This window comes from Sycon ciliatum, chromosome 8 (genome assembly GCF_964019385.1).
Source record: "Sycon ciliatum chromosome 8, ocSycCili1.1, whole genome shotgun sequence".
NCBI lineage: Eukaryota > Metazoa > Porifera > Calcarea > Leucosolenida > Sycettidae > Sycon > Sycon ciliatum.
Genome location: NC_088650.1, coordinates 30,827,310 through 30,853,245, shown reverse-complemented (window position 1 = coordinate 30,853,245; position 25,936 = coordinate 30,827,310). Strand labels below are relative to the sequence as shown.

Below are 25,936 nucleotides of genomic sequence, written 5' to 3'. Positions count from 1 at the left end.
TGTTTACACAGACCTGCGTGAAGAATCATCTTTGAGTGAAGAGCTGGAGCTGAGGCCGGGTGAAATGAAAGGTCCAGGGCTCGCTTTATCCTATCGTCCACGACTTGTGTAACCATCAAGATATCCAGACACGTCGGAAGTAGCACGTTTGTTTTGTCGTAGAATACTAGATCTGCTGACCTGTGCGGCACTGAGCGGTGCCGATTTATCGGATTTGAGGAGAATAGTGCAGAATGGCGGCCGGTCGCATAAGCTGCCTCAAGGCCGTGTTCTGCCTGCTAGCGATTACTCTGCCCACTGGCAGGGCAGCGGTGGACAAGAAACCGAACTTCGTGTTCTTGCTCATGGATGATGTAAGAAATATTTCCTAACACTGGCGGCATTTGTACTGAACATGGCTTCCCTTGCAGTGCTAAGTGCTCCGCGATGTGGAACATTGCGGTGAATCCACTCGTTCTGGACCGACGTGCTTGTAAAAATGAGTTTGTGACCATGTTGGGCAGGGTTGTATAGCATGGTAGATTTACACGATGAATCCTTACTTTTATGGTCATGGCCAGCGATGCCCGATCAGCTACGGCTCAGTCGTTCTCTCAGCAGACACCGCTCCAGCTAGTATTTGACTGCGCCGTAGCTGGTGGAGCATCATTGGCCATTAATTAAGTAAGGGGCTCCTGGCTCGAGTCCTGTTGGTGACAGTCATTGTTCTGAATGAAGCAGTTTAGATTCTTGATTTAGTGCGTTGATATGCACGGACCACAATGTATGAAATTCTACAGCTGCGCTCGCTGAAATTTGACCCAGAGTACAAAACTGGCGCCCCTGACCATTTTCGATAAAATTACTGTACTTATACAAGTGTACGTCCAGCTGCATTCGTACCACTTCCAGGGCGTCAAGGGCCATCACAGGTCCCCATCGCGATTCCGCGGCCGCGTTTTTTCCCGTTTTTTTGCCAATTTTTTGAAAGACCGCGTTTTCCGCGATTTTCCCGCGTTTTTGAACTTTTTTGTTGCACTACACGTACACACAGTGCACTGTTCGGTCAGCAACGTCTCATCGTGGCGGCTTTGCACTCAAATATGACGAGTGCTTACACCAGAGACTTGTAACTGATTGATTTCACCACATACTCACTGAAAATTGCCTCATATCAACTGCAAACTTGCCGCATACTATTCACCGCATATATACCGCAAATTCACCGCAAATTATGCCAGTTTTATCCGCAAATTATGCCATATTTACCCGCAAATTGCACCGCAAATTCTGGGATTTTTCCCGCGATTTTCCCCGGGGACACTGACAGGTTGAGGACGGCAGATATGCACTTTGGGTTGGATTGCACCACGCACAACAGCACTAGTGGTAGTACCATGACCGGTATTCTTTGTTCAGTACGAACCCACAGATTTACCAGCCAAACATGCTTTGCGTGACGTACAATTTGTTTGGCTGTAAGTCCATGTCAACTGGCTTTCTATTTATTGGCCAGAGACCTGGATAAAAGAGACCGGAAAGGCGATGTCTGACCGTGGCATTATTGGTATGATTCTGATGACCTGGTGCTGCAATGTGCGTACAGATGGGATGGGGTGACCTTGGAGTGTTTGGACACCCCGCTAAAGAAACGCCCAACCTGGACAAGATGGCTGCCGATGGAATGACCTTTCCGGACTTCTACTCCGCAAATCCCCTCTGCTCGCCATGTAAGATTGTGGTCCATCAACACAAACACTCAACCACGGCCTCTTTGCTGCATACATCACTAAAAAATGTTCACCAAATTTCCGGGCCTGGCCCATCATCAGAGTTAAACAAAACTAAATGTAGTATGTGAGGTTGTCATTAGCTTATAGGGAACTAACATACACAGCTGTTCATGTTCTGCATCATGTGAAGGATTACCGGTAGGGAATGGGGGAGGCAGAACAGTGCCTGTCATTGCGTGCTCTCAAACAGTTACACTCAGGATAGGTTACGCAATATGACATTCAGACCTGACCAACGGAATGCTGCTGTCTATTTATGGTGCTGGGCACTTTGTAAGTATTGAATTTTAGATCCTGGAGAGGGGGGGGGGGGGGTGTTAACATAACGTGATATTGCTATTTGTACATTATGTCCCGGCTTAACAAATCCAAATGTATGAGTCAGCTCCCTGTATCCCCTATTCTGTTCTGCACAATCCTGCTGGGACTGATACTATGTAGCACGGGCAGCATTGATGAGTGGCCGACTGCCCATCCGCAATGGCTTCTACACGACCAACGCACATGCCAGGAATGGTGAGTGATGTCTGATGACGGTGTGAGTGCTTGATGGTGAAGCAGCAATAGATCAAACTTAGCATAAATTTTACCACATAATACCATTGTTATGACAGCGTAGTTTCATGCCTAGTCTTGATCATGTCTCAATCTCCTTCTTCACCACCACGGTTTCACACTGTAATCGTCGTAAATATCTCTCCGAATGTTCGGCCTAGGGGATTCATCAGGGAGTACACAAATGTGAAGCTAGGTCAGCTGCAAAAATATCAGTATAAGAATGACAACTAGTCTTGATCACAGAAATAGTAACTGCACTGTGATCACAGAAATAGTAACTGCACTGTGATCACAGAAATAGTAACTGCACTGTGATCACAGAGTACTTAGAGAGTGCTGACGGTGTGCTGTTAAGAGTGGTGAATGAACAGAGGACAGCTGTGCGTTGGACGGCCTTTAGAACACCGACATGAGCTGTGCATTCCTCTCCATTGGTACGAGCACACCGATCAATGTTCATGCTCTCATCGCTTGTTTTCGTTCATTGACGCAGGGTACACTCCACAAGACATCGTGGGTGGGATTCCAGACAAGGAGATACTGTTCCCCGAGCTGCTGCAGAAAGCCGGATATAAGAACAAGATCATCGGGAAATGGTAAGAAGCTATCCTCAAGACCGAGGCAGCATAGAAATCATAAGTGCTGGAAACATTACATATTTGGAACTTGAAGCAGCTGGCAGACATACACAAAATTGGCCTGCGCAATGGATAATACAGTGGACCTACCCTTATAACGATATTTGCGTCACACCAAGAAATTTTGTTATAAGGGTAATATTGTTATAGGGGTAACTGGTTCATTTCATACACATACGTCATAATGCATGGATTTTGTTCATTTTTTACACTCCTCAAAGCATAAATAACTGACGTACATGCACATTATGTTCAGAGCAAGGTGCCCACTGGTGCCCCCATTGCATTTCGTCATGTCCCAGCGACTTATCAAGTGAAGCTTGCCCTACCTGGATAGTAGGATTCCCTCTAGATCTTTACTTATAAAGAAGAGGCACCTGTGACGTGTGTCTGTACCAAACTCAGCATCACTACGGCATTCAGACACGAGAACGGCATCATCAGCATACTCCAGGTCACTAACAGACAGTGACTCGCCAGCCCTGCGCGATGATGAGCGGGGGTAGAGTTGGCCATCGATGGAAAACTGGATGCTGACAGAGTGACTACGACCTGCATCCTTTAGCCGGGCACGCCATGTCTGAACAACCGCCCCGAAGTACAGGTTAAAGAGAACGGGTGCCATGACACATCCTTGTCGGAGACCATTAACCACAGGGAACTCATCAGAGGTGGAGTTGCCAACTCGGACCGAGGCAGAGGTAGAGGTGTGGAAAGCCTTAATCAGGGCCACTAGCTGTTGCGGGACCCCAAGTCGGCCCAAGGCCACCCAGAGAGCAGCGCGTGGTACAGAATCGTACGCCTTTTTCAAATCCACAAACACACAGAAGAGCTGCTGACGATGTTCGTATGCTTTCTCGATTAGCTGGCGGAGCGAGAAGATGGCATCAACACAGCCCCTGCCTGGCCGAAAGCCGCTCTGGGACTCTGGGAGTTCCGACTCAGCCAACAACTGCAGGCGATCTTGAATCATGCGGCCACACACCTTGCCAACAACATCAAGAAGGGCAATACCCCGCCAATTATCACATTTGGACAGGTCGCCCTTCTTGGGAACAGGAACCAACTCGGCATCGCGCCATTCCTGCGGAACAGTGGCCGTCGTCCAAGCAAGTTGGACGAGATCCAGCAATGCGTCCAGGGAATCATGGCCACCTGCTTTCACAAGCTCGGGGACTATACGCGAGGAACCTCCAGCTTTGCCATTTGCAAGGTGTCTGATGACGACGACAAGGTCTTCCATTGTTGGTGTGACTGCCAGAGACTCGTCAGGCTCACGTTGAGGGATGTTAGCAACGGTGGAGGCATTGAAGGTACTGGGGACATTGAGCAAGTTCGAGAAGTGAGTGGACCAGCAGTCTTCCTGCTCCTCCAAAGACGTGCAAACTATGCCCTCAGCATTACGGACCGGATGGATGGTGACGGATCGGAGTCCTGAATAGCACCGTTGAATGTCTCGGATGGCGGACCAAACGTGCTTACCACTAAATTTGCCACGCTCCACAGTGCTAGCTCTCTGCTCCAACCATGCACTCTTCGCTGCACCAACTGCGGTACGCCATCTACCTCGGACATCGAGGAAGCGGCGGTGGTCCGCTGGCAGCTCTGATTGACGCCACTGTTGATGGAGGCGTGTGCGCTCAGCAAAAAGAGGTTGGAGGATGTCTCCTGCTGCTAGGAACCAGTCTGGTTGTAGTCGAACGGGTTTGCCCAGGTGTGCCTCAGCGCTGGAGGTCAAGGCAGATTTGTATGCCGACCACTTGGCATCAACGGTATCAGCTGGCCCAGACGATTGCAGATGGTGTTGCACACCGGAGGCGAATTGGAGCCGAGTAGCCTGCACGGCATTAGATTGTTCGTCGGTCATACCAGGGCGGGTCATGAGAGCTTGGATATTAAAGCGTGAACGCCGTGCTACTCCGGTGCGAAAGTTGACGGTGTACGACAGACAGAACGATAAGCATACAAGATTGTGGTCGGTACTACACTCCGCACTACGGATAACGCGGCAGTCTGTGCAGGCTAGCAGATCTTGCCGCCTGACAATGGCATAATCGATACAGTGCCACTTCTTCGACCGTGGGTGCTGCCATGTATACTTGTGGATACGCTTCTTGGCAAACCAGGTGTTGCACACAGTGAGGCTGTTGCATGTCAAGAACTGGAGCAGTTCCAGTCCAGCGTGGTTCGTTTCCCCTATCCCATTATCTCCACAAGTCCCATACCATGGATCAGCACTCTGGATGAGACCAACCCGTGCATTGAAGTCGCCAAGGATAATCAATTGTTGACTTGGTGGCACTGAGTTTACGCTCGCTTGCAGGGATGCAAAAAATTCATTTTTGGACTCCCTACTTGATCTGAAAGTTGGAGCGTAGCATGCAATCACATTGATCCAGGTGTTTTTGTTTCCGTGGTGGACGAACTTCAACTTGCATTGTGCAATTCTCGACGATACCGCCGTCCATTGGTTTCCTCCTGCCGAGAAAGCGTTCCGTGCACGGCCTCTCAGGACGATGCAGACTCCTTCTCCGCGTTTGAAATTTTCAGCTGGTACGGGACGTCCAGACGACAACACGATCGAATCCGCGACATTGTAGATCTCAGCTCCAAACCACTTCGATTCCTGAAGTCCAGCCACTTCGATGTCGAGTCTCTTCAGCTCATTTATGACAGTATTGATCTTCCTGTCCTCGACTACTCTATGTCCAGACGCAGCAGTTTCGATTGGGCCGTCAGCATTCACGAGAGTTCTGACATTCCACGAAGCGAATTTTAGTAGAGAATCGCTTCTGCTGGGGGGATCCTGCCTGCGACGACGTCGCCCGTTTTCTGGTTGCTGAAAAGCTGAGGATGGTAGAGGCGACATCCGAGGGGTAGCTAGCCCACTGCGGATGGAGGACGGAGAGCGGCGCGCCAGTGACAATATCAAAATTTAAATTGTCCTGGAAAACGCGCCGTGAGCCTCTCCGACCTGTATTTCTATCTGGACGCCAGGGGCTCTCCTAGCAAGGCTAGGAGAGCCCTGGGGGGCGAGAACTAACTTAGGGAGAGCTCCAAGTAAGTAGAAGACGGGAACTAGACAGAGCCTCAAAAGATCAAACTGACCTCAAGAGACTCAACTCAACACTAACTGTGAGCATCGCCAAGACGAAGATCATGACGGCGGGCCATGGGGTCTCTGCTGAAGACTCGGCTGACATCGTTCTCCCCCTTGGCACTATCGAAGCCGTGCCGAAGTTCACCTACCTAGGATCCATAGTGACCCCTGACAGTCGTTCTTCATCCGACATCAAGCGCCGTATTGCCGAAGCCTCAAAGGCCTTCGGAGCCCTCCAGAAGGTATTCACTGACAGATCTCTGTCCCTCTCTAGTAAACGCCACCTGTACATGGCCTGCGTTTCCTCAATATTACTGTATGGCGGAGAGTGTTGGACCCCACTCCAACGGGATATCAGAAGTTTGGATAAATTCCACCATCAATGCATCCGGACTGTCCTCAGCATCACCAAGCCTCGTCAGTGGTCCGAGCGGCTGTCATCCACAGACCTGCGGAACCGTTGGGGAGACCCAGTACTGATGTCTACACGCCTCCGCAATCGGCGTCTGGAATGGACTGGGCACGTTGCGCGTATGGATGAGGATCGCACCCCCCTCCAACTCCTCTTTGGGTGGCTGCCTGTGCCTCGGCCGTTTTGTGGTCCCCGGCGACGGTGGAAAGACACGGTGATGACCGACCTCAAGGTTGCACTGCAACAGCCATCTCAGTGGTTCATCCTTGCTCAGGACCGCCAACAGTGGAGGGAAGTACGGGTTGCCCCTCAGTCGAGCTCCACCATGCCCAAGTCTGTGCATTGCGCAGTGTGTGACCGGAACTTCTCACGGGTCTCGGATAGGACGCGGCACAAGTGCACCACTCAGAGACGGCTTCCCATCCAGCTCCAGCGTGGATCAGTGCAATGCCAGAACTGCCAGAGGTGGTTCCGCAGCAAGGGTGGCTACTCTGTTCATCGATGCCAGCCTGTCACGAGTTCTCCTACACCAACAGTCAGTCTGTCTGTGCCACTTTCAGCTTGTTGCCAGCAGCACTGCCCAACATGTCAGCGATGCTTCCGTTCTGCGGCCGGGTTCAAGCGTCACAACTGCAATCGTGGTGCGAGACCATCTGCTGCTGAGAGAGCAGCTCTGCCCCTCAGCTGCCCACGTTGTAAACGCAATTTCCGCCGGCAGCAGGACCTAGCCAGACATTCGCGGTCCTGCTTGTGATCCGTGTCCCGTTTTCTGGTCCCCTTTCCATTGGGGTGACACTTGCCCCTCTGGGCAGTCATGCTGCTAGTAGTAGTAGTAGTAGTAGTGTGTGTGTGTGTGTGTGTCACGCTCCTTATAAAGAAGAGGCACCTGTGACGCGTGTCTGTGTGTGTGTGTGTGTGTGTGTGTCACGCTCCTTATAAAGAAGAGGCACCTGTGACATGTGTGTGTATGTCACGCTGAAGCGCTGCGGAGCAGCGCTGCCCTGACTACTGGCCTGAGCACGCGAAGCGTGTGAACAGTGTAGCACAGTGTAGCTAGCGGCCGCAGAAGCACTGAGCACGCGAAGCGTGCGAACGAAGCGTGCGAATCGTGTAGCTAGCGGAAGCAGCCACAGAAGCACTGAGCACGCGAAGCGTGCGAATCGTGTAGCCACCTAGCCTAGGCCATAGGTAGCACTAGCAGCCGCACAAGCGCTGCGGACCACGTGAACCGTTCTCTGCAAATAGAAACATCTGCAACAAAAGGATACAAAAGATCTGCACTGACTGCACTCTGCATCTGATCTGCAGTGAAGAGCGCATCGCACTTTTGTTCGTAAGTTTATGAATTTTTTGAGCCGCTTCATCCGCCACCAGGTGATGGACAACCCTGACCAGCCTCCCGAAGGCGTAACAGACGTCCCTCCTTCTCCTTCCAACGATGAAGAACCTCCCTCACCAGGACTTCAGCGGTCTGGCCACCACCACGTGCTGAGCACGTGTGCTGTTCACGTACTTGCTTCACGCGGCCGCATGCCACATTCGGCCAGGCAACGCTGGCCGGTGGTGCTGCTAGTATTGTTATAAAATGGAAAATGTCGATTGATCAGCCCATTTTATATCGTTATAGGGGTAATATCGTTATAGCAATATTGTTATAGAGGTAAGGCATTGTATACAAAAGTCAATGGAGTGATTTGGTTTAGCAGAAAAATATCGTTATAAGGCCAAACTAAAGAAGGTGTGTGGTTCGACTCACCCGACCGACCGTACAATTTCAGCCCGACCGTAACTTTTTTTCGGCGGGCTGTCGTGTGACTGACGTACGTGGACTGAACACGTCCACGTCTACGTGCTGTGTGGCGTGAGTCTGCGGACGCAGGCGGCTCCTTTTGGACTTGACTTGTAGTTGTACTGCAGTGCAGTGCAGTGAGTGGTACGACTGCTGCCTTGTGCTGGTAGTAGAGTCTACTCGATACGCGTATACAGTGTATTTACATGTACTAAAAAATATATTAAAAAAAAAAAAAATCCGCCCGCCCGCCCGTAAAAAAAATGTCCATGTTAGTCGAACCACACACCTTCTTTAGTTTGGCCTAAGGGTAATATCGTTATAGAGGTTATCGTTATAAGGGTAGGTCGACTGTACAAAGAGGTTTTGCTTATTTCAGAATGGGACTCTCTAGCTTTGCATGCCTAACATACATTCAATGCATCTCGGGACGTAGGTTTTGAGCAAGTGCACCCATGTTTAAATCATCCCTGCCCCACCCGAGTCCGATCATTCTTGGGTGGGAAATACCCCTGTAACCAAATCAGAACATCCTGCAACCAAGTTAGATCATCCTACAAGCAAGGCAGATCACTCCCACAAGGAAGTCAGGAGTTGCTAAGGACAACCCGTACCTGGTGATAAAATTGATTGGTAGAGGTACTACGTTGCATACCAACCATCAGCCTCAGCATGACCTGTTCAATCTCACTCTTACGCCGAATAATCTCTTCTACGTCATATCCAGTACCTTAGTGTATCACCTAGTGCATGTAATACATGCAAGCATGGACAGTGCTGTACAATAGAATCCTATCTCACGAGTCACGTTTGCGCCCCACGCCCAATCCACATCCCAGTGTTCGCATGTCCAGGTCTGCACAGTGCCCGGTGTGGCATTGGCATCGGCATCGGCATTGGCATTGGCTTGCTTGATTGGATTTTCATTGAGCAGCATTGTGCTACTAATGAAATCATGTTGAGACTGACTTGGCTTCCTCTGTGTACATACATGCACTTGATCCTTTTTGCTCCGATCTAGGCATCTAGGTCAGCAGGAGCAGTACTTGCCTCATAAGCACGGCTTCGACGAGTGGTTCGGAGCTCCCAACTGCCATTTTGGACCGTACAACGACAAGGGAAAGCCAAACATTCCTATGTATCGCGATGATCATATGATCGGCCGGTTGTACGAGGACTTTGTGATCAATAAAACCAGCGGGTATTCCAATCTAACCCAAATCTACATCGAGGTCAGTGTCACCATATTACTTGTATTGCATTGCTTAACGTGTAGTACTCTCTCTTCTGCAGCCAAGCAAGAAAACCCTGTGAAGAGGGTTGAAGTGATTGCTCTACGGACTGGTGGTTTCACACACAAGGCTGAGTGAAGCCAAGTTGCATTCTGCCCCCCCCCCCCAATCTACCGCCTTTCTCTGTGAGGTTGGAGGTTGTGAACAGGTGTATGTCCCTGCTAAAGATGAATATACAGCCGTAGGAAACTGTTGCATACAATGAAGTCAATGTGATGTGATTTTCAACCCTTCAATATGTAGTCTGCGTTTCTTTCTTTGTCGAGTAGACGCGCATGACTGTGGACCACTGTTATAGAAAGTACATGAACTGAAGTCAGTGGACAAAGAGGAATATTCAAACTGTTCCAGATAGTCCTACCAATGTGTTGAAACTCATCCCTGTGTTGTTTGTCAATGTTTTCAGGAAGCTACAAACTTCATTAATGAGCAGTCGACGGCGGCCAATCCGTTCCTCTTGTACTGGGCAGTGGATGCCACACATGGTCCAGTCTATGCGTCACATGACTTCCTTGGGACAAGCCAGCGTGGGCTGTAAGTCACACGTCAGCTACCGCTGTCCATTAGTGGTATTCAGTTCCCTGGAACTCTGTTTGTTGTTCACTTCTTCACTACTGTTCTGTGTATCGGGTGCAGGTCGGAGGAGGGGTGGAGGTGTCGGAGGAGGGCATTGTGTGCACCTGCACCCCCCCCCCCCCCGACCCCACCCCCATTCATTGAAAGTAGTATTCAAGATATGAAAAAGTCCAAATTGGTATACTGGGTAACCAGTCATTTGACCTCTGAAGAGAATGGCGGTTATGAAACCACTACAGTCAGTTGAAATGCCGTGTGTTTAATATTGTAGTTCCAGAGGCGATAATGACCTACTGGCTGTCCTTCATCGCAACGTAATGTTTACGAATCAATCATGGTGACGTTCCCGTAGGGTGAGCGACATTCAGTGCACCCCAAGGGCCTTTAACAACTAGGCATCAACTTCCAGCTCCCTCTGTCAGTGGTAACGAGGCATCTTATAGCGTGTAGAGTAATAGCCTGAAGATGTTAACTTTGTCTTTATCTTCACATACACATACACACACACACATATATAAACACACATGTACACGTAAAAACACACACGTTTACACACTGTTATAGGTATGGCGATGCAGTGCGTGAGTTGGACTATGGTGTTGGTGTCATACTGGCTGCAATCAAGTCAGCTGGTGTTGAGGAAAACACACTAGTCATGTTCTCGTCCGACAATGGTGGAGCTACGTATGCCAAAGAACAAGGTAAACATCACACAACATTTACTAAGTTAGTAGGAGCACATACTTCACGTTTTTCACCAATAATTTGAAATATTTCACGAGCAAACTTTCGTGCCATCTCTTCAGGTGATATACAGGCAAGAGTAAAGGAACAAAAAAGTTTACTTGTGAAATTTCCAAATGCTGTTCAAGAACCAGAAGTGTGTGCTTCCACTAAGTACTGTATTAGATGAAGGGCTTTATTGCAAAACGAGATAAATCCGTTTTGACCAGTTTTTAGGAGGAGAGATTTTTTTCTGTGATCAAAAACTGGCTGGGTTTGTGTCAGATCGAACTTAGCAGATTAGAAGAGTAGGGTGGTGTATGCGAATACAGGCGAATACAGGCTTTCTCAAAAATTAGGGTCTATATATTTCTCAAGCAAGGTGTTTCTTCAACATTTGTTTTGGAAAACCAGATATATCCGCCGGACTAATCAGTGTTATGAGGTTAGAAAATACAAGTACAAAGACTTCACTGAGCTCGGAACTCTGAAGGACTCTGGGATCAGCAGCAGCAGCAGCAGCAGCGTCGTCGATCCCTGACGCCTCTAGCATACTGCTCCTCTCAGTTTCGAAAGCGAAAAAACAACCGCTACGAAGAAGGAAATATGCAAAGAACAAAAAGGAAACGCAGATGTAGCTGCTATAAAGCAACAACACGAAAACAATGTACTTTGAACTGTGGCATTGACATTGTGTACAGTCGCGATGTTTGCCACGTGCTGCGCCAGCACTCGCTGGCTTTTCACGGGTCACACTGGCCCGCGTGATAGGGTATGTTACCCTTAAATCTTTGCTCGAAAACATTGGTGGTGTTTATCGCGTTTTGCAATAGAACGTCGACTTCAAAGTAGATGTTCAGTGGTATATGTCTTGTTTTGGCGAATTCCTTTTGTCCATCATTTGCAGTGGTCCCTACTGAGTCGATTGATACCGAAAATGCCATATAAGATTGGCGTTTATCGCGTTTTGCAATGAAGCCATTCATATGCATTTGTGTTTACATGTGTGTGTGTGTGTGTGTGTGTGTGTGTGTGTGTGTGTGTGTGTGTGTGTGTGTGTGTGTGTGTGTGTGTGTGTGTGTGTGTGTGTGTGTGTGTGTGTGTGTGTGTGTGTGTGTGTGTGTGTGTGTGTGTGTGTGTGTGTGTGTGTGTGTGTGTGTGTGTGTGTGTGTGTGTGTGTGTGTGTGTGTGTGTGTGTGTGTGTGTGTGTGTGTGTGTGTGTGTGTGTGTGTGTGTGTGTGTGTGTGTGTGTGTGTGTGTGTGTGTGTGTGTGTGTGTGTGTGTGTGTGTGTGTGTGTGTGTGTGTGTGTGTGTGTGTGTGTGTGTGTGTGTGTGTGTGTGTGTGTGTGTGTGTGTGTGTGTGTGTGTGTGTGTGTGTGTGTGTGTGTGTGTGTGTGTGTGTGTGTGTGTGTGTGTGTGTGTGTGTGTGTGTGTGTGTGTGTGTGTGTGTGTGTGTGTGTGTGTGTGTGTGTGTGTGTGTGTGTGTGTGTGTGTGTGTGTGTGTGTGTGTGTGTGTGTGTGTGTGTGTGTGTGTGTGTGTGTGTGTGTGTGTGTGTGTGTGTGTGTGTGTGTGTGTGTGTGTGTGTGTGTGTGTGTGTGTGTGTGTGTGTGTGTGTGTGTGTGTGTGTGTGTGTGTGTGTGTGTGTGTGTGTGTGTGTGTGTGTGTGTGTGTGTGTGTGTGTGTGTGTGTGTGTGTGTGTGTGTGTGTGTGTGTGTGTGTGTGTGTGTGTGTGTGTGTGTGTGTGTGTGTGTGTGTGTGTGTGTGTGTGTGTGTGTGTGTGTGTGTGTGTGTGTGTGTGTGTGTGTGTGTGTGTGTGTGTGTGTGTGTGTGTGTGTGTGTGTGTGTGTGTGTGTGTGTGTGTGTGTGTGTGTGTGTGTGTGTGTGTGTGTGTGTGTCTGTGTGTGTATGTGTGTGTGTGTGTGTGTGTGTGTGTGTGTGTGTGTGTGTGTGTGTGTGTGTGTGTGTATGTGTGTGTGTGTGTGTGTGTGTTTGTCCGTGTGTGTGTGTGTGTTTGCTTGTGATATTCCCCTCGTGCATGGTTCAACAGGAGGTAGCAACGGGCCATTCCTGTGTGGCAAGGAGACGACATACGAAGGTGGAATGAGAGAGCCAACCATCGCTCAGTGGCCTGGTCGTATACAAGCTGGAACAGTAAGCAAGGAGCTGCAGATCCCTGGTTTCTTCAACCTCAGACCTATTTTTTCAAAACAAAGATTGCTTTATAAACCTGCAGAACAGAGTGAGTGTTAGCTGGGGTAGGGAGCAGGCCAGGGTTTGTCTCTAAACTGAACTGTTCCTCTTTTAGTGGAGTGGCAGGGATTTGAGGAATGAGGGGAGGGAAGGGGTGGGGAGGGGGAGTAGATGTACAGTCACAAGTAGATACCGTACTCACTCGATTAGAAGCCGGGGCTTCTATTTTTTCAATACCAATTTCGAGGAGGCTTCTATTCAAGAGGGGCTTTTATTGTTTCATTCTATACCAGTATTCCAATCGAATCTCTAAAACTTTCATTTTCACAGCAACTCAGCCCCGAGTTAGTTTGCACACACTACGTCGACCAGGACATGTACCAATATGAATATGCACGAGATGTTCTTTGCACACTTGACCTTCATACATCGCACTCGCTGGTCACCCCATGCTTTGCGAATAGTAGTCCGGACTTCTATTCAAGAGGGGCTTGTATTTTTTCAAACAGTCCTTGTAGGTTGATAAATATGGTGGTAAAGACACACCTGGCAATATGGCGGTAAACACACGCCTGCCCACACACGCTCTCTAGGCTGCAAAGTTCTGGCACAGAGCTCTCCTTCTCACCACCACCACCACCATCAGTTCGCGCCTGGCGCCTGGTCGATGCATGGCTGGCGGTAACCGGCATAGCAGGCTGGTACATCAAGTAGCGCATGGCACATAGATGATGACACAGCAACGACATAGCTCGATTGCGACGTACGTTTCGTCCCCGCTGGACTCATCAGGCAATCTTCTTCTTGGATGTCTTCATACGGAGCTTGACTCGGGAGAATGAAGTCGTTGCTGTGTCATCTATGCTGTGTCATCTATGTGCCATGCGCTACTTGATGTACCAGCCTGCTATGCCGGTTACCGCCAGCCATGCATCGACCAGGCGCCAGGCGCGAACTGATGGTGGTGGTGGTGGTGAGAAGGAGAGCTCTGTGCCAGAACTTTGCAGCCTAGAGAGCGTGTGTGGGCAGGCGTGTGTTTACCGCCATATTGCCAGGTGTGTCTTTATCACCATATTTATCAACCATAAGTACAGCTGCAGTGGTGTCTTCGACTTCATTCTCCCGAGTCAAGCTCCGTATGAAGACATCCAAGAAGAAGATTGCCTGATGAGTCCAGCGGGGACGAAACGTACGTCACAATCGAGCTATGTCGTTGCTGTGTCATCATCTATGTGCCATGCGCTACTTGATGTACCAGCCTGCTATGCCGGTTACCGCCAGCCATGCATCGACCAGGCGCCAGGCGCGAACTGATGGTGGTGGTGGTGGTGAGAAGGAGAGCTCTGTGCCAGAACTTTGCAGCCTAGAGAGCGTGTGTGGGCAGGCGTGTGTTTACCGCCATATTGCCAGGTGTGTCTTTACCACCATATTTATTGTTGTGTCCTACCCCAGGTGGGTTCTACTCGGACTCATCCAGCTCGATCACACACACACTCGAGGCCATTACAGATTTCAGTTCGTCTCAAACTCCATATCCGAAAAAGACCAAGCTCACGTGCGAGCATGCGCACTACATACATATGGTCCATGTCCAGGACATGACAATTTCCCCCTCACTAGTTGAGGCGAAGCATCTAGAACTATGCAATAGTAAACATATCAAGATGCAATCACAAAACTCACAACTGCCGAGACATAATATTTCATGATACACTATACACCATATATACACCATAAATATATAATTATATACAATATCCAGCAGAGTCCAAAATATATCATTTAAACTCTACAGACTAGAATAGGTCCATATGAACTGAGTGTTCTGAACGTCAATCCTTGAAACGAACTGGTCGAACAGTAGCGCGGGTTGACCGTCGTTCAGCTTGCGGTGACGACGTCTTGCTGTAGCTGGCACGTGAAGTGCTAACGGACGCAGACTCACTAGTACCGGTTGTTGCTGAGACCGGCGCGCCTAGCTCCGCTGCCGTGACACTGGCGTCGTTGTTGCTGAGTGACGGTTGTGACGGAACCTGAGCTGTTAAACTTGCTCCACTCTGCTCAGACGCCCCTGCATCGAACTGAGGGATTTGCCGAGGACGGAGCTGGTTGCGATGGCGTTTCCACATTGCATCACCGACTTGTATCTGATACGTCATCGGACTGAGAACTGCCGTGACCACGGCTGGGGCCCACTTATCTCCTCCTTTGCCGAAATTCAAAGCCAGGACAGCTTGGCCGCACTGAAATTCCGGGGTCCCATTGCCATTCAGCAGATTTCTTCACCAGATTGTACAGAGGTACCATTATTGTTGCGAAATGAGGTATGAACCGTCGCAAGAAATTCGCCGTTCCAATGAATGATTGAAGCTCGATAACATTCGAAGGAGCCTTAGCGTCCCGCATTGCCTCAATCTTATCCGCTGTAGGAGCCACACCAGCACTAGAAATCGTGTGACCCAGGTAGGAAATCTCATCCATCATGAAATGAAACTTACTGGGATTAAGCTTCATCCCGACCTCCTGTAGGCGACGTAGTACCCTGATCAGGTTGTTGTGGTGTTCATCCTCATCCTTCCCAGTAATCAAGATGTCATCCACATAGACGATGCACCCAGGCAGATCTGCCAATATGGATTCCATTGTGCGTTGGAAAATTGCCACTGCCGAGTGAATGCCAAACGGCAATCTCACGTATTCATACAACCCCTTGTGAGTAGAGATTGTTGTGTACGGCCGAGAAGCTGGATCAAGCTCCAGTTGGTGATAGGCTTGGGAGAGATCCAATTTGGTGAATTTATCTCCCCCCGACAATTTCGCTAACATTTCCTCAATAGTAGGTAGCGGGTAGTGCTCCAAATCAGACTTGGCATTGATTGAGCGAGAGTAATCAGCACAAATTCGGATACTACCATCCGATTTCAGTACTGGCACAGTAGGCGATGCCCATTTGGAGTGCTCAACTTTGCGAATAACTCCCTCTGCTTCCAATTTCTCCAAAGCCTCCTCGTACTTCTCCGTGATAGAGAACGGTACGGGACGCGCCTTGTGGAACATTGGATCAGAATCATCCACTCTCAGGGTGATTTGAGCCGACCTCAGCTTGCCAACCTGAGTCGTATCGAATAGCTCCTCAAATTCCTCAATGAGAGCTCTCCTCCTACCATCCATTTGAACATGATTGACATTGACAATCTGTTTCCACGGTAGAGTAAATTGGGACAACATATCCCTGCCCAACAATGACGGACCACCATTATCCACCACACGGAGTAGTGTTGGTTTCTCCACACCATCAATGCTGACATTGAACTTCCCTTCACCAATACATTTGATTTCTGCCCCAGAAAAACCGGTCATGCGTACACTCGGTTTGGTTAAATTTGTACGAGACACCCCAAGTGACTCAAAATCATGGACAGAAATGATTGAAATGCCACTGCCCGTGTCGATTTCCATTACAACAGGAACATCATTCACAGCAATTTCCAATTTGTAGGAGGGCACAGATTTGCTCTTCAATTCGCCCTGATCCGAAATGTGGAACATTGGCATGCACTCAAGATCAGCAGATTCATGCTCACCTGCGTCATCAGTCACAACATTGTGCACCGACGCGCCTGGCGTAGATTTCTGCCGACAAACACGCTCCAAGTGCCCCTTCATGTGGCAGTGACGACACTCAGTGGCCTTGTGTTTGCACTTATCCGCCAAGTGTTGAGTAGACCCACAGCGGTAGCACAATCTCTGCTCTCGAGATTGATGAGATTGACGAGAAACACCAGACTGCGCCTGCGAACGCGATTCCACTGGCCGGTGATTCACCTTGTGCACTTCTTGCTGAGAGGTAAGCTGCACGGCCGCGCGCGCAGCCGATTCCTGCGTCAAAGCTAGTTTGACGATGTCATTGAACGACTGTGCCGAAGTATCTTCTTTCGTCAATAAGAAATTTCGAGTGGATGAGCTGCTCAAGCCAGCAATAAACTGGTCTCGAAGCGCTCGATCGAGGTGATCAGCAAACTCACACCTCACAGCCAATCTCTTCAGACGAATGATGAAATCCGCAGTCGACTCATTTTCCTTCTGCTTCAACTGATGGAAATTGAACGTCGCCGAAACTTGCGAAATTGCAGGTTGAAAATACTTCCTCAAAAGATCGCAAATCTCCGACAGTTTCTTGTCAGCTACTTTCGCTGGCAGACAGAGGCTCCTCAAAATCGAGTAGACTTCCGCAGACAGCAAACTCACTAATACAGCCTTCCTTTTCTTGCTGGCAGCCAACTTGTCTGCAGCATTGGCCGAAGCAGCCACAGTTCCAATATCATTGGCAAAGAAATAGAATTCAAGTCTTTCCTCAAACTCTTCAAAGTCGCCGCCGGTAAACGGCTGAAGCGATGATATCCGAGCCATATCTTCGTCGCCAGTTGTTGTGTCCTACCCCAGGTGGGTTCTACTCGGACTCATCCAGCTCGATCACACACACACTCGAGGCCATTACAGATTTCAGTTCGTCTCAAACTCCATATCCGAAAAAGACCAAGCTCACGTGCGAGCATGCGCACTACATACATATGGTCCATGTCCAGGACATGACATTTATCAACCATAAGTACAGCTGCAGTGGTGTCTTCGACTTCATTCTCCCGAGTCAAGCTCCGTATGAAGACATCCAAGAAGAAGATTGCCTGATGAGTCCAGCGGGGACGAAACGTACGTCGCAATCGAGCTATGTCGTTGCTGTGTCATCATCTATGTGCCATGCGCTACTTGATGTACCAGCCTGCTATGCCGGTTACCGCCAGCCATGCATCGACCAGGCGCGAACTGATGGTGGTGGTGGTGGTGAGAAGGAGAGCTCTGTGCCAGAACTTTGCAGCCTAGAGAGCGTGTGTGGGCAGGCGTGTGTTTACCGCCATATTGCCAGGTGTGTCTTTACCACCATATTTATCAACCATAAGTACAGCTGCAGTGGTGTCTTCGACTTCATTCTCCCGAGTCAAGCTCCGTATGAAGACATCCAAGAAGAAGATTGCCTGATGAGTCCAGCGGGGACGAAACGTACGTCGCAATCGAGCTATGTCGTTGCTGTGTCATCATCTATGTGCCATGCGCTACTTGATGTACCAGCCTGCTATGCCGGTTACCGCCAGCCATGCATCGACCAGGCGCCAGGCGCGAACTGATGGTGGTGGTGGTGGTGAGAAGGAGAGTCCTTGTAGGGGGGGGGGGGGGGCTATTATTCAAGAGGGGCTTTTATTTGAGAGGGGCTTCTAATCAAGTGAGAACGGTATCCATGATTTTCGCAATAATCCTTACTGATAAGCCTGGGAGAGTTGAGAGTTGTGTTTAGAACAAGATCCATACTGATATGTGATGTGTGTCTGAATGTATGCTTGTCCAGATCAGCCACCAGCTAGGCAATCTGATGGACTGGTTCAGTACAAGTCTAGACCTAGCTGGTATTGAGCTACCACAGGATCGTATCATTGACGGCATCAGCCTGGCACCAGCACTCTTCAACAATACACCGGTGGACAGACCAATCTTCTATTACCGTGGCAATGAGATGATGGCAGTGCGTGTCGGCATGTACAAGGCTCACTACTGGACATGGACGAATAGCTTGGCGGAGTTCCAGAAGGTTGGTTCAGCATGTCAATAACTGTGACCAGGGTACAGCCTGTGCATAAGGCAGTGACAAATAATATCAGCCTGAACAACAATACTGAACAGTGCTGTGCATGCAGTCAGTGTGTTTATTCCTCTTTTCATCTTATAGTACAGTTGCGCTCGGTGAAATCAGATCCACAGTGTATATTTGGCACCTCAATTTGCACACCCCTTGATGCCCTGGAAGTGGTACAAATGCGGCTGAACGTACACATTTACAAATACAATGATGTCATCAGAATCGTTAGAGGGCACCGGTTTTGCACTTGGGGTCGGATTTCACCGAGAGCGCAAGTGTAGGCAAATCAACGCATGTGTTGTTTTGTCTTCCGTTCGGCATGCCATTAGGGTACGGACTTCTGTCCGGGTGAAGACATCGCCAACGTGACCACACATGATCAAGTCAACAACACCCTGGCACCGATAGTGTTTGACCTGGGCAAAGATCCTGGTGAAAAGTACCGTTTACGGTTAGTGCGACAGCGATTACTTACATGATTGTCATGTTATGTTATCTTCATTTCACTTCACCACAGGCACAGGCATTGATGCCTTCTGCACCTCATCAGTTTACTGATGAAATATACTTTAGCGAATTAGGCCAGAGTGCATGCATGACCAGGGAGACTTTATATTTTATATTAGACGCCAGCCACCTGGTTTTCTAACCAATCCTGCTTGGCTGTTGGCCGCATTTCGATCAGCCAGCCGTCGTAAAATTGTGAGAGATAATTATGCAACAGTTTAATTAAGCTACATGTATCGCTACCAGAGACACATTCAGTCTCTGCAGGTCATGGTATGAATTGTTAACGGTACTTGGCTATATTGGACTGTCTAGCTGGTCCATGCTGCGTGTGTAGAAGCTCATGCCGCAGCTGTACCACTCCTGTGTTACTGTACACGGAAAGTGTTTTAACTGAAAGGTGATAGATATGTCTGTTGTCACCACCGAGTGCAGTTTGGTAGATCGCATGTACCGAAAACTACTAGCATGTATTTGCTGTGTATTGAACACTGTGTTTATTTAGTCTATTCAGTGTATTGAACACTGTGTTTATTTAGTCTGTTCAGTGTATTGAACACTGTGTTTATTTAGTCTGTTCAGTGTATTGAACACTGTGTTTATTTAGTCTGTTCAGTGTATTGAACACTGTGTTTATTTAGTCTGTTCAGTGTATTGAACACTGTGTTTATTTAGTCTGTTCAGTGTATTGAACACTGTGTTTATTTAGTCTGTTCTGTGTATTGAACACTGTGTTTATTTAGTCTGTTCTGTGTATTGAACACTGTGTTTATTTAGTCTGTTCAGTTTGTCATTTACACACAGTAAGCCTCTTTTACAGGGCAAAACAAACACAAGTGTACGCTTCTCGTTGGCTGAGAATTCGAAAGAAACGAGAAGCAATGTTCTCTCGAACTTCGAATATTTGTGAAGCTTGTTTTTTTGCATCTGTATTATTTTGTTGTGGCACGCAGTGTAGATTGACGTCACTGTAGTGACGTAATCGTTGTTGAGCGAGCGCTGTGAAACAGCGCTTGCGCAAAAAGATTGTCCTTCTTTTTGTCTTGCTCGTCCCGCCCTCTGTATATATATATATATATATATATATATATATATATATATATATATATATATATATATATATATATATATATATATGTATGTATTGGCTCTAGTACCCCGTACTATTGAGCACTATTCGCAACGGACGGGATCACCCCAACTCATATATTGGAAGCTCTCTCTCGAGATAGAGCACTCTCTCCCATACGTCGCAACTATGGACCCACCGAGAAAGACGGATTTAGGGTATTCGCTCGGCAACATACCCATCCCCTCAGCAAGCGCATACCGAAAGTGCCTAGTAGAGAAGGTCGAGAGCGTCATCCGCCGCATGCGCTGGAAGGCCCATTTCTTCCTGAACGGCAAGGACAAGGCGCAAGGCACCGAGACCTTTGGCTTCCCCACCCAGAAGTCACCCCCGCAAGTACCACAGATGAAAGCATTCGAAGAGGACTTGTTGAGCCTAGTGGCAGAGATCAAGTTTCGCCGAGTAAAGGACGACTTCCAGGACACACTGGAGGAGGACATAAAGACGCTAACGAACACGGACGACATCATTGTGAAGGCGGACAAAACCAAGAACTTATACTCCGTCAGTAAGCCTCAGTATGAAAAACTCCTGAGAGACAACGTCACAGCCACATACAAGCAGGCACAGGACAACACTTACACCGAAATCAACAACGAAGCAAAGCAGCTAGCAGAGAAGCTAAACATCAGCGACCGCGTAGACATTATGGCAAAATCAGAGGCTTTCATCACTCTAAAAGATCACAAAGACCGATTCAAGAACGACCTGCCCTGCCGACTCATTAACCCGGCAAAATCGGAACTGGGTGTCATTAGCAAAGCGATTCTCGACCGCATGGTGAGCGCTGTACGTGTGGCAACGGAAATCAACCTCTGGAGAAGCACCGGATCTGTCATCGACTGGTTCAAAGGAATAGACGACAAGAGCAGACACACATTTGTTTGTTTCGATGTTGTCCAGTATTATCCGTCAATCGGCGAAACGCTCCTCAAAAAAGCCCTCGACTTTGCAGAAACGTACACTGTCATCACAGATGAAGAAAAAAACATTGTCATGCATGCAAGAAAGTCCGTGATATTCAAGGACGGCCAAGCATGGATCAAGAAGGGCAACGGATCCATGTTTGATGTCACGATGGGATCGTTTGATGGTGCAGAGGTGTGCGAACTGGTCGGAGCCTACCTGCTGAACCAGCTCGCAGAGCACATCCCCAAAGGACAAATCGGCCTCTACCGTGATGACGGCTTAGCCATCATAAAGAACGCATCCGGTGGTACTGCAGAGCGACTTCGGAAGAAACTGACGGCAGTCTTCACGGCAAACGGACTCCGTGTCACCATCGACTCCAACCTCAAGGTGGTAGATTTCCTTGACGTCACGTTCAACTTAGCCACGGGAGCTTACCTACCACACCGGAAGCCAGGCGACACACCAAGATACATCCATACCCACTCAAACCACCCACCGAATATACTAAAACAGCTTCCGGCGGCTATCAGCAGACGTGTCTCTACCAACTCCTCAGACATCGACGCATTTAACCAAGCAGCCCCCATGTACAATGCAGCACTCTCAGCCAGTGGATATACAGAAAAAATCCAGTACACTGAACCAACGGAGCAAAACAAAGAAGAAAGGAAAAAGCGAAACAGAAAACGAAAGATCATATGGTTCAACCCTCCCTTCAGCCGAAACGTGAAAACGAACGTCGCCGCCGGATTCCTGAGGCTCATTGACCGGCATTTCAGAAACAGCGAGCTAAAAAAGATATTCAATCACAACAACGTCAAAGTTAGCTACTCCTGCCTCCCCAACGTCGCAGCCAAAATCAGCAGCCACAACAAACAACACCTCACGGGAAAAAGCCCAGGAAAACCATGTAACTGCAGGAAAAAAACGGAATGTCCGCTGGATGGCCACTGCCAAGCCACACAAATCGTCTATGAAGCCACCGTAGCCTGCCAGGAGGAACAAAAGGTGTACATCGGCTCGGCAGACACAACATTCAAGCTCCGGTACAACAATCACACTATGTCTTTCCGACACGAGAAACACCGGAAAAAGACCGCACTGTCGGAACACCTGTGGCAGAAGAAGGAAAACAAGGAAGAGTACCACCTTACCTGGCAGATAAAAGACAGGACCAGCTCCTACAACCCTGCAACAAAAAGATGCAAACTCTGCACAACTGAAAAGGCCAGAATCCTTATTGCTGATAAGACCCTGGCACTGAACAAGAGGAGCGAAGTCGTCGCAAAGTGCAGGCACGCAAACAAGTTCCGACTCGTGAACTTCCAAGGAGTCACCTAGAATGACCAATACGCCAAATGCAACGCCCTGCCTACGTATGAGCATCGCGTGAACAGCCTGCACACTCTGCCAATTCATACACCATACCCAACGCCATATCCAACACATGCACACAGTACAAGTACAGAGCCCTAAACATTGCCACCTCAAGCCTGCTTTTTTAGCACGGAATATTCTCACCCCTAACTTAGTGCCTTCTTTCGCGCTTGCTGTGTGATTGGGTATTTAACCTGTAGTGATCTAGTTGCCCTGTATCAGTTTGTTTCTATTGCCTGATGATTGATTCATTTCATGAAACTCAGAGTTGCAAAGAACGATGATGTATCTCTGGTGAGGACCTGATCGTGCAGTGTATATATATATATATATATTAACTGGTTTGAGGGAAAGAGACAAACGGGAAAGTCTGAAGAAAAAATTGACTGTCACCACCAGGACTCGAACCAGGGACCTTCGCTTGTAGCCAGCGATGCTCTAACCACTGAGCTATGGTGTAGTCGTCATCCCAGCAGAGGCCGTTCAACATTTTCTTCAGACTTCGTAACTCACACTTCCTATGAATCCACACAGGCGGGTGGGACGCAGCCCTCACTGTAACCCACACACTTCACGTACAAACTAGCACGCGGGGAGCCCCAAGTCATAAAATATTAACTGGTTTGAGGGAAAGAGACAAACGGGAAAGTCTGAAGAAAAAATTGACTGTCACCACCAGGACTCGAACCAGGGACCTTCGCTTGTAGCCAGCGATGCTCTAACCACTGAGCTATGGTGTAGTCGTCATCCCAGCAGAGGCCGTTCAACATTTTCTTCAGACTTCGTAACTCACACTTCCTATGAATCCACACAGGCGGGTGGGACGCAGCCCTCACTGTAACCCACACACTATATATATACTCAATCTGCGGACAGCATGCTGTTTCGTTCTTTTTGAACTCATCAGCGCAGCACAGAGGAAATGAGGCCGAACCTGATAGCAATGGAAATAAAAATTTCCAATCAGGCCCGAACGTACCTTGCCAGAGTGCTCAAACTGACAAGTCAGTGAGCTCTGCAAGTCAGTGAGCTCTGCATATATATATATAATTGCTCTGATTGTGAATGCGGTGGTTTCCTTGCTGTATCTTTCTGCACTGCTGATTTTATAAGTTCTAGTTGCTTATTTTTTTGTTATCTGGGTGGTCATTCTGCACTAACTGTTGCTGTATCATTTTGCCTCAAATTCTGGCAACTCTTCTTTTTGTCTTCCAATGTGGCTGTCCCCGCAGCCGACCCTGCACTATGGTTTTGCTGTTGCAAATGTGAGGTGTGAGAGAGAATGAATTTAGGCAATGCAACTTTGTTGAAGAAATCCAGAAATACTACAATAGTCATGCAAATACTACAATAGTCATGCAAATACTACAATAGTCATGCAAATACTACAATAGTCATGCATATTCATATACAGTGCTATGTGTGTGGTTTTGTCTCAGTCCCCACACAGCACAGTACAAAGCAGCCATGGCGGCCATTCAGCCGGTCGTGGACGACCATAAGTCCAAGCTTGTGCCGGGCGAGCCACAGCTCAACAAATGCGATCCGGCCGTTCAGGTATGTAACCTAGCCACGTGCACACGGAAGGGTATGTAGCTACGGTGTAATATTGCTTGCATACATGTGCAAGGGCACGGCTGAGAACCGTGACAGCACGTAATGTCATGTACATAGAAGGGTATGGTCTAACCCAGAGGTCCAGTGGAAATACCTTTGCTTGAAAACAGTCTCTGCTCAGGCTACCATGCACTTTGCAATAAAGCAAGCACCAGTAGACAGAGGGCATGGTTCTAATATGAAAATTTGCTTGTTTTCTCTTTCTCACATGCTCTTTCTCTGATTTATTCTTTCACATGATAAGTGATCCGCATTTATGGTGCAAAGCAAATTGGGTATGTCAAGACATCAAGAGGACAAAAAATAGTCTAGGAGGATCTACTCATCTGTGTGGGAGAGCTCCTATCTTGGTTCCTGTAATATGTTTGATCTTGGGTTTGTAGGTGTGGACAAAAGAAAATCATGCAGATCAAAGTATCCGGGAGTCAATTACCGTGCACATTTTTCAAATGCTTAGCTTTTAGTTGCACATCGGCTCAGTACATCTTCTGAAGAGTTCAGGATCTGCACTGCACTATAATGCGAACCCGCAAAACTAATCCAAGGCCTTGAACGCGTCATCAAAGAGTAGTAAAATTACGACTGAGCGGGCTTTACACTTTGATGGCTCATGAGGCCCTTGGCGGAAACTTCCATGATTGGTCGTCTCCTAGATGCCGAGACAGAACTCGCTCTAAAAAAATACTGCTTGTAAGTGGAGAATGGCTGGTTCTACACTATCCTGAGGCAGAGCACTTATTTTAACTTACATGTACATGTAGATGTTTTGGGGTGCTAGACCACCAGACAACACTGCAATCCACAGTTGTGTGCACCAAAACACAACTTTATGTTTCCCCAAGCATCGCTGCACATCTCTTGGTACGCAGTTAAGCGCCATGGCTCAGTTGTGTTTTTTTTGTTTTTTCTCCACTCTGCTGACAGAACTGGGCACCGCCTGGCTGCAAGGAGCTGAACAAGTGCCTGCCAATCCCACCGCACGCCGAGACCGACTGTGTATGGGTGCATTGATGATGGAATTCTATTGCTGCATGCAGTCACACATCATGCTAGGGAAATCGCTCAAGTACAATGGCTTTGGCAATAGTGGCAATATGGTCATGTTAGTGATACCATTGTGTCCTGAGCAAAGACATTAATTTTATCAATCTTTATCATGATCGTTGCTTTAGGCTATTTTTGACAAGACTCATTGTGGAGAGCAGTTTTGATCGACGACTGTGCGGAGTTGCTCAGTGTTACCAGAACCTTGTTATGAATGGAACAACATTCAGTGAGGATGTTTGTTCACCAGTGGACATAATTTATAGCACACATTTTGGAGAATTCTTCTTTTGACGACATGGCAGACAGTAGATAATTCCGAAAATTTGGCAAACCCACCACATTCAGTGCCTTGCTATGTTATAAAGGTATCAGAAGCCATCCACATACATGTCCTTTGAAGTATACACCGACATACATGAGGGACATTGGACATGGTACGGTCACAACGGTACTGAACGTACGACTACCTGCCCCCTGTAAATCAATAATCCTAAATGTTGGAATCAGACACCCCTCCCCGAGTCATGAGTAAATAGTACTGCAGATGGCTGACCGTAACCACACTAAAATACCTTGTGATGCCCCCGTACAGATACAGTGTAGGGAG

At 48.2% G+C, this 25,936-nt stretch overlaps 1 protein-coding gene across 1 annotated transcript; it reads left to right on the top strand.

Moving 5' to 3' along the window:
* Positions 1–32: 32 nt before the first annotated feature.
* Positions 33–25,601, top strand: LOC135822702 (N-acetylgalactosamine-6-sulfatase-like). Its single transcript, XM_065335523.1, has 12 exons — positions 33–353; positions 1,586–1,709; positions 2,214–2,288; positions 2,824–2,926; positions 9,291–9,501; positions 9,968–10,095; positions 10,702–10,838; positions 12,909–13,012; positions 18,453–18,692; positions 19,070–19,191; positions 24,105–24,222; positions 25,207–25,601. The coding sequence occupies exons 1-12, from the start codon at positions 234–236 to the stop codon at positions 25,291–25,293; spliced, it is 1,569 nt and encodes a 522-aa protein (XP_065191595.1). The 5' UTR covers positions 33–233; the 3' UTR covers positions 25,294–25,601.
* Positions 25,602–25,936: the final 335 nt, after the last annotated feature.

Coding starts and splice junctions, on each gene's coding strand:
- LOC135822702 (XM_065335523.1), top strand. CDS start 234: ATGGCGGCCGGTCGCATAAGCTGCCTCAAGGCCGTGTTCTGCCTGCTA. Junction 2,289..2,823: donor CAACGCACATGCCAGGAATG/GTGAGTGATGTC, acceptor TCATTGACGCAG/GGTACACTCCACAAGACATC. Junction 13,013..18,452: donor GTCGTATACAAGCTGGAACA/GTAAGCAAGGAG, acceptor ATGCTTGTCCAG/ATCAGCCACCAGCTAGGCAA.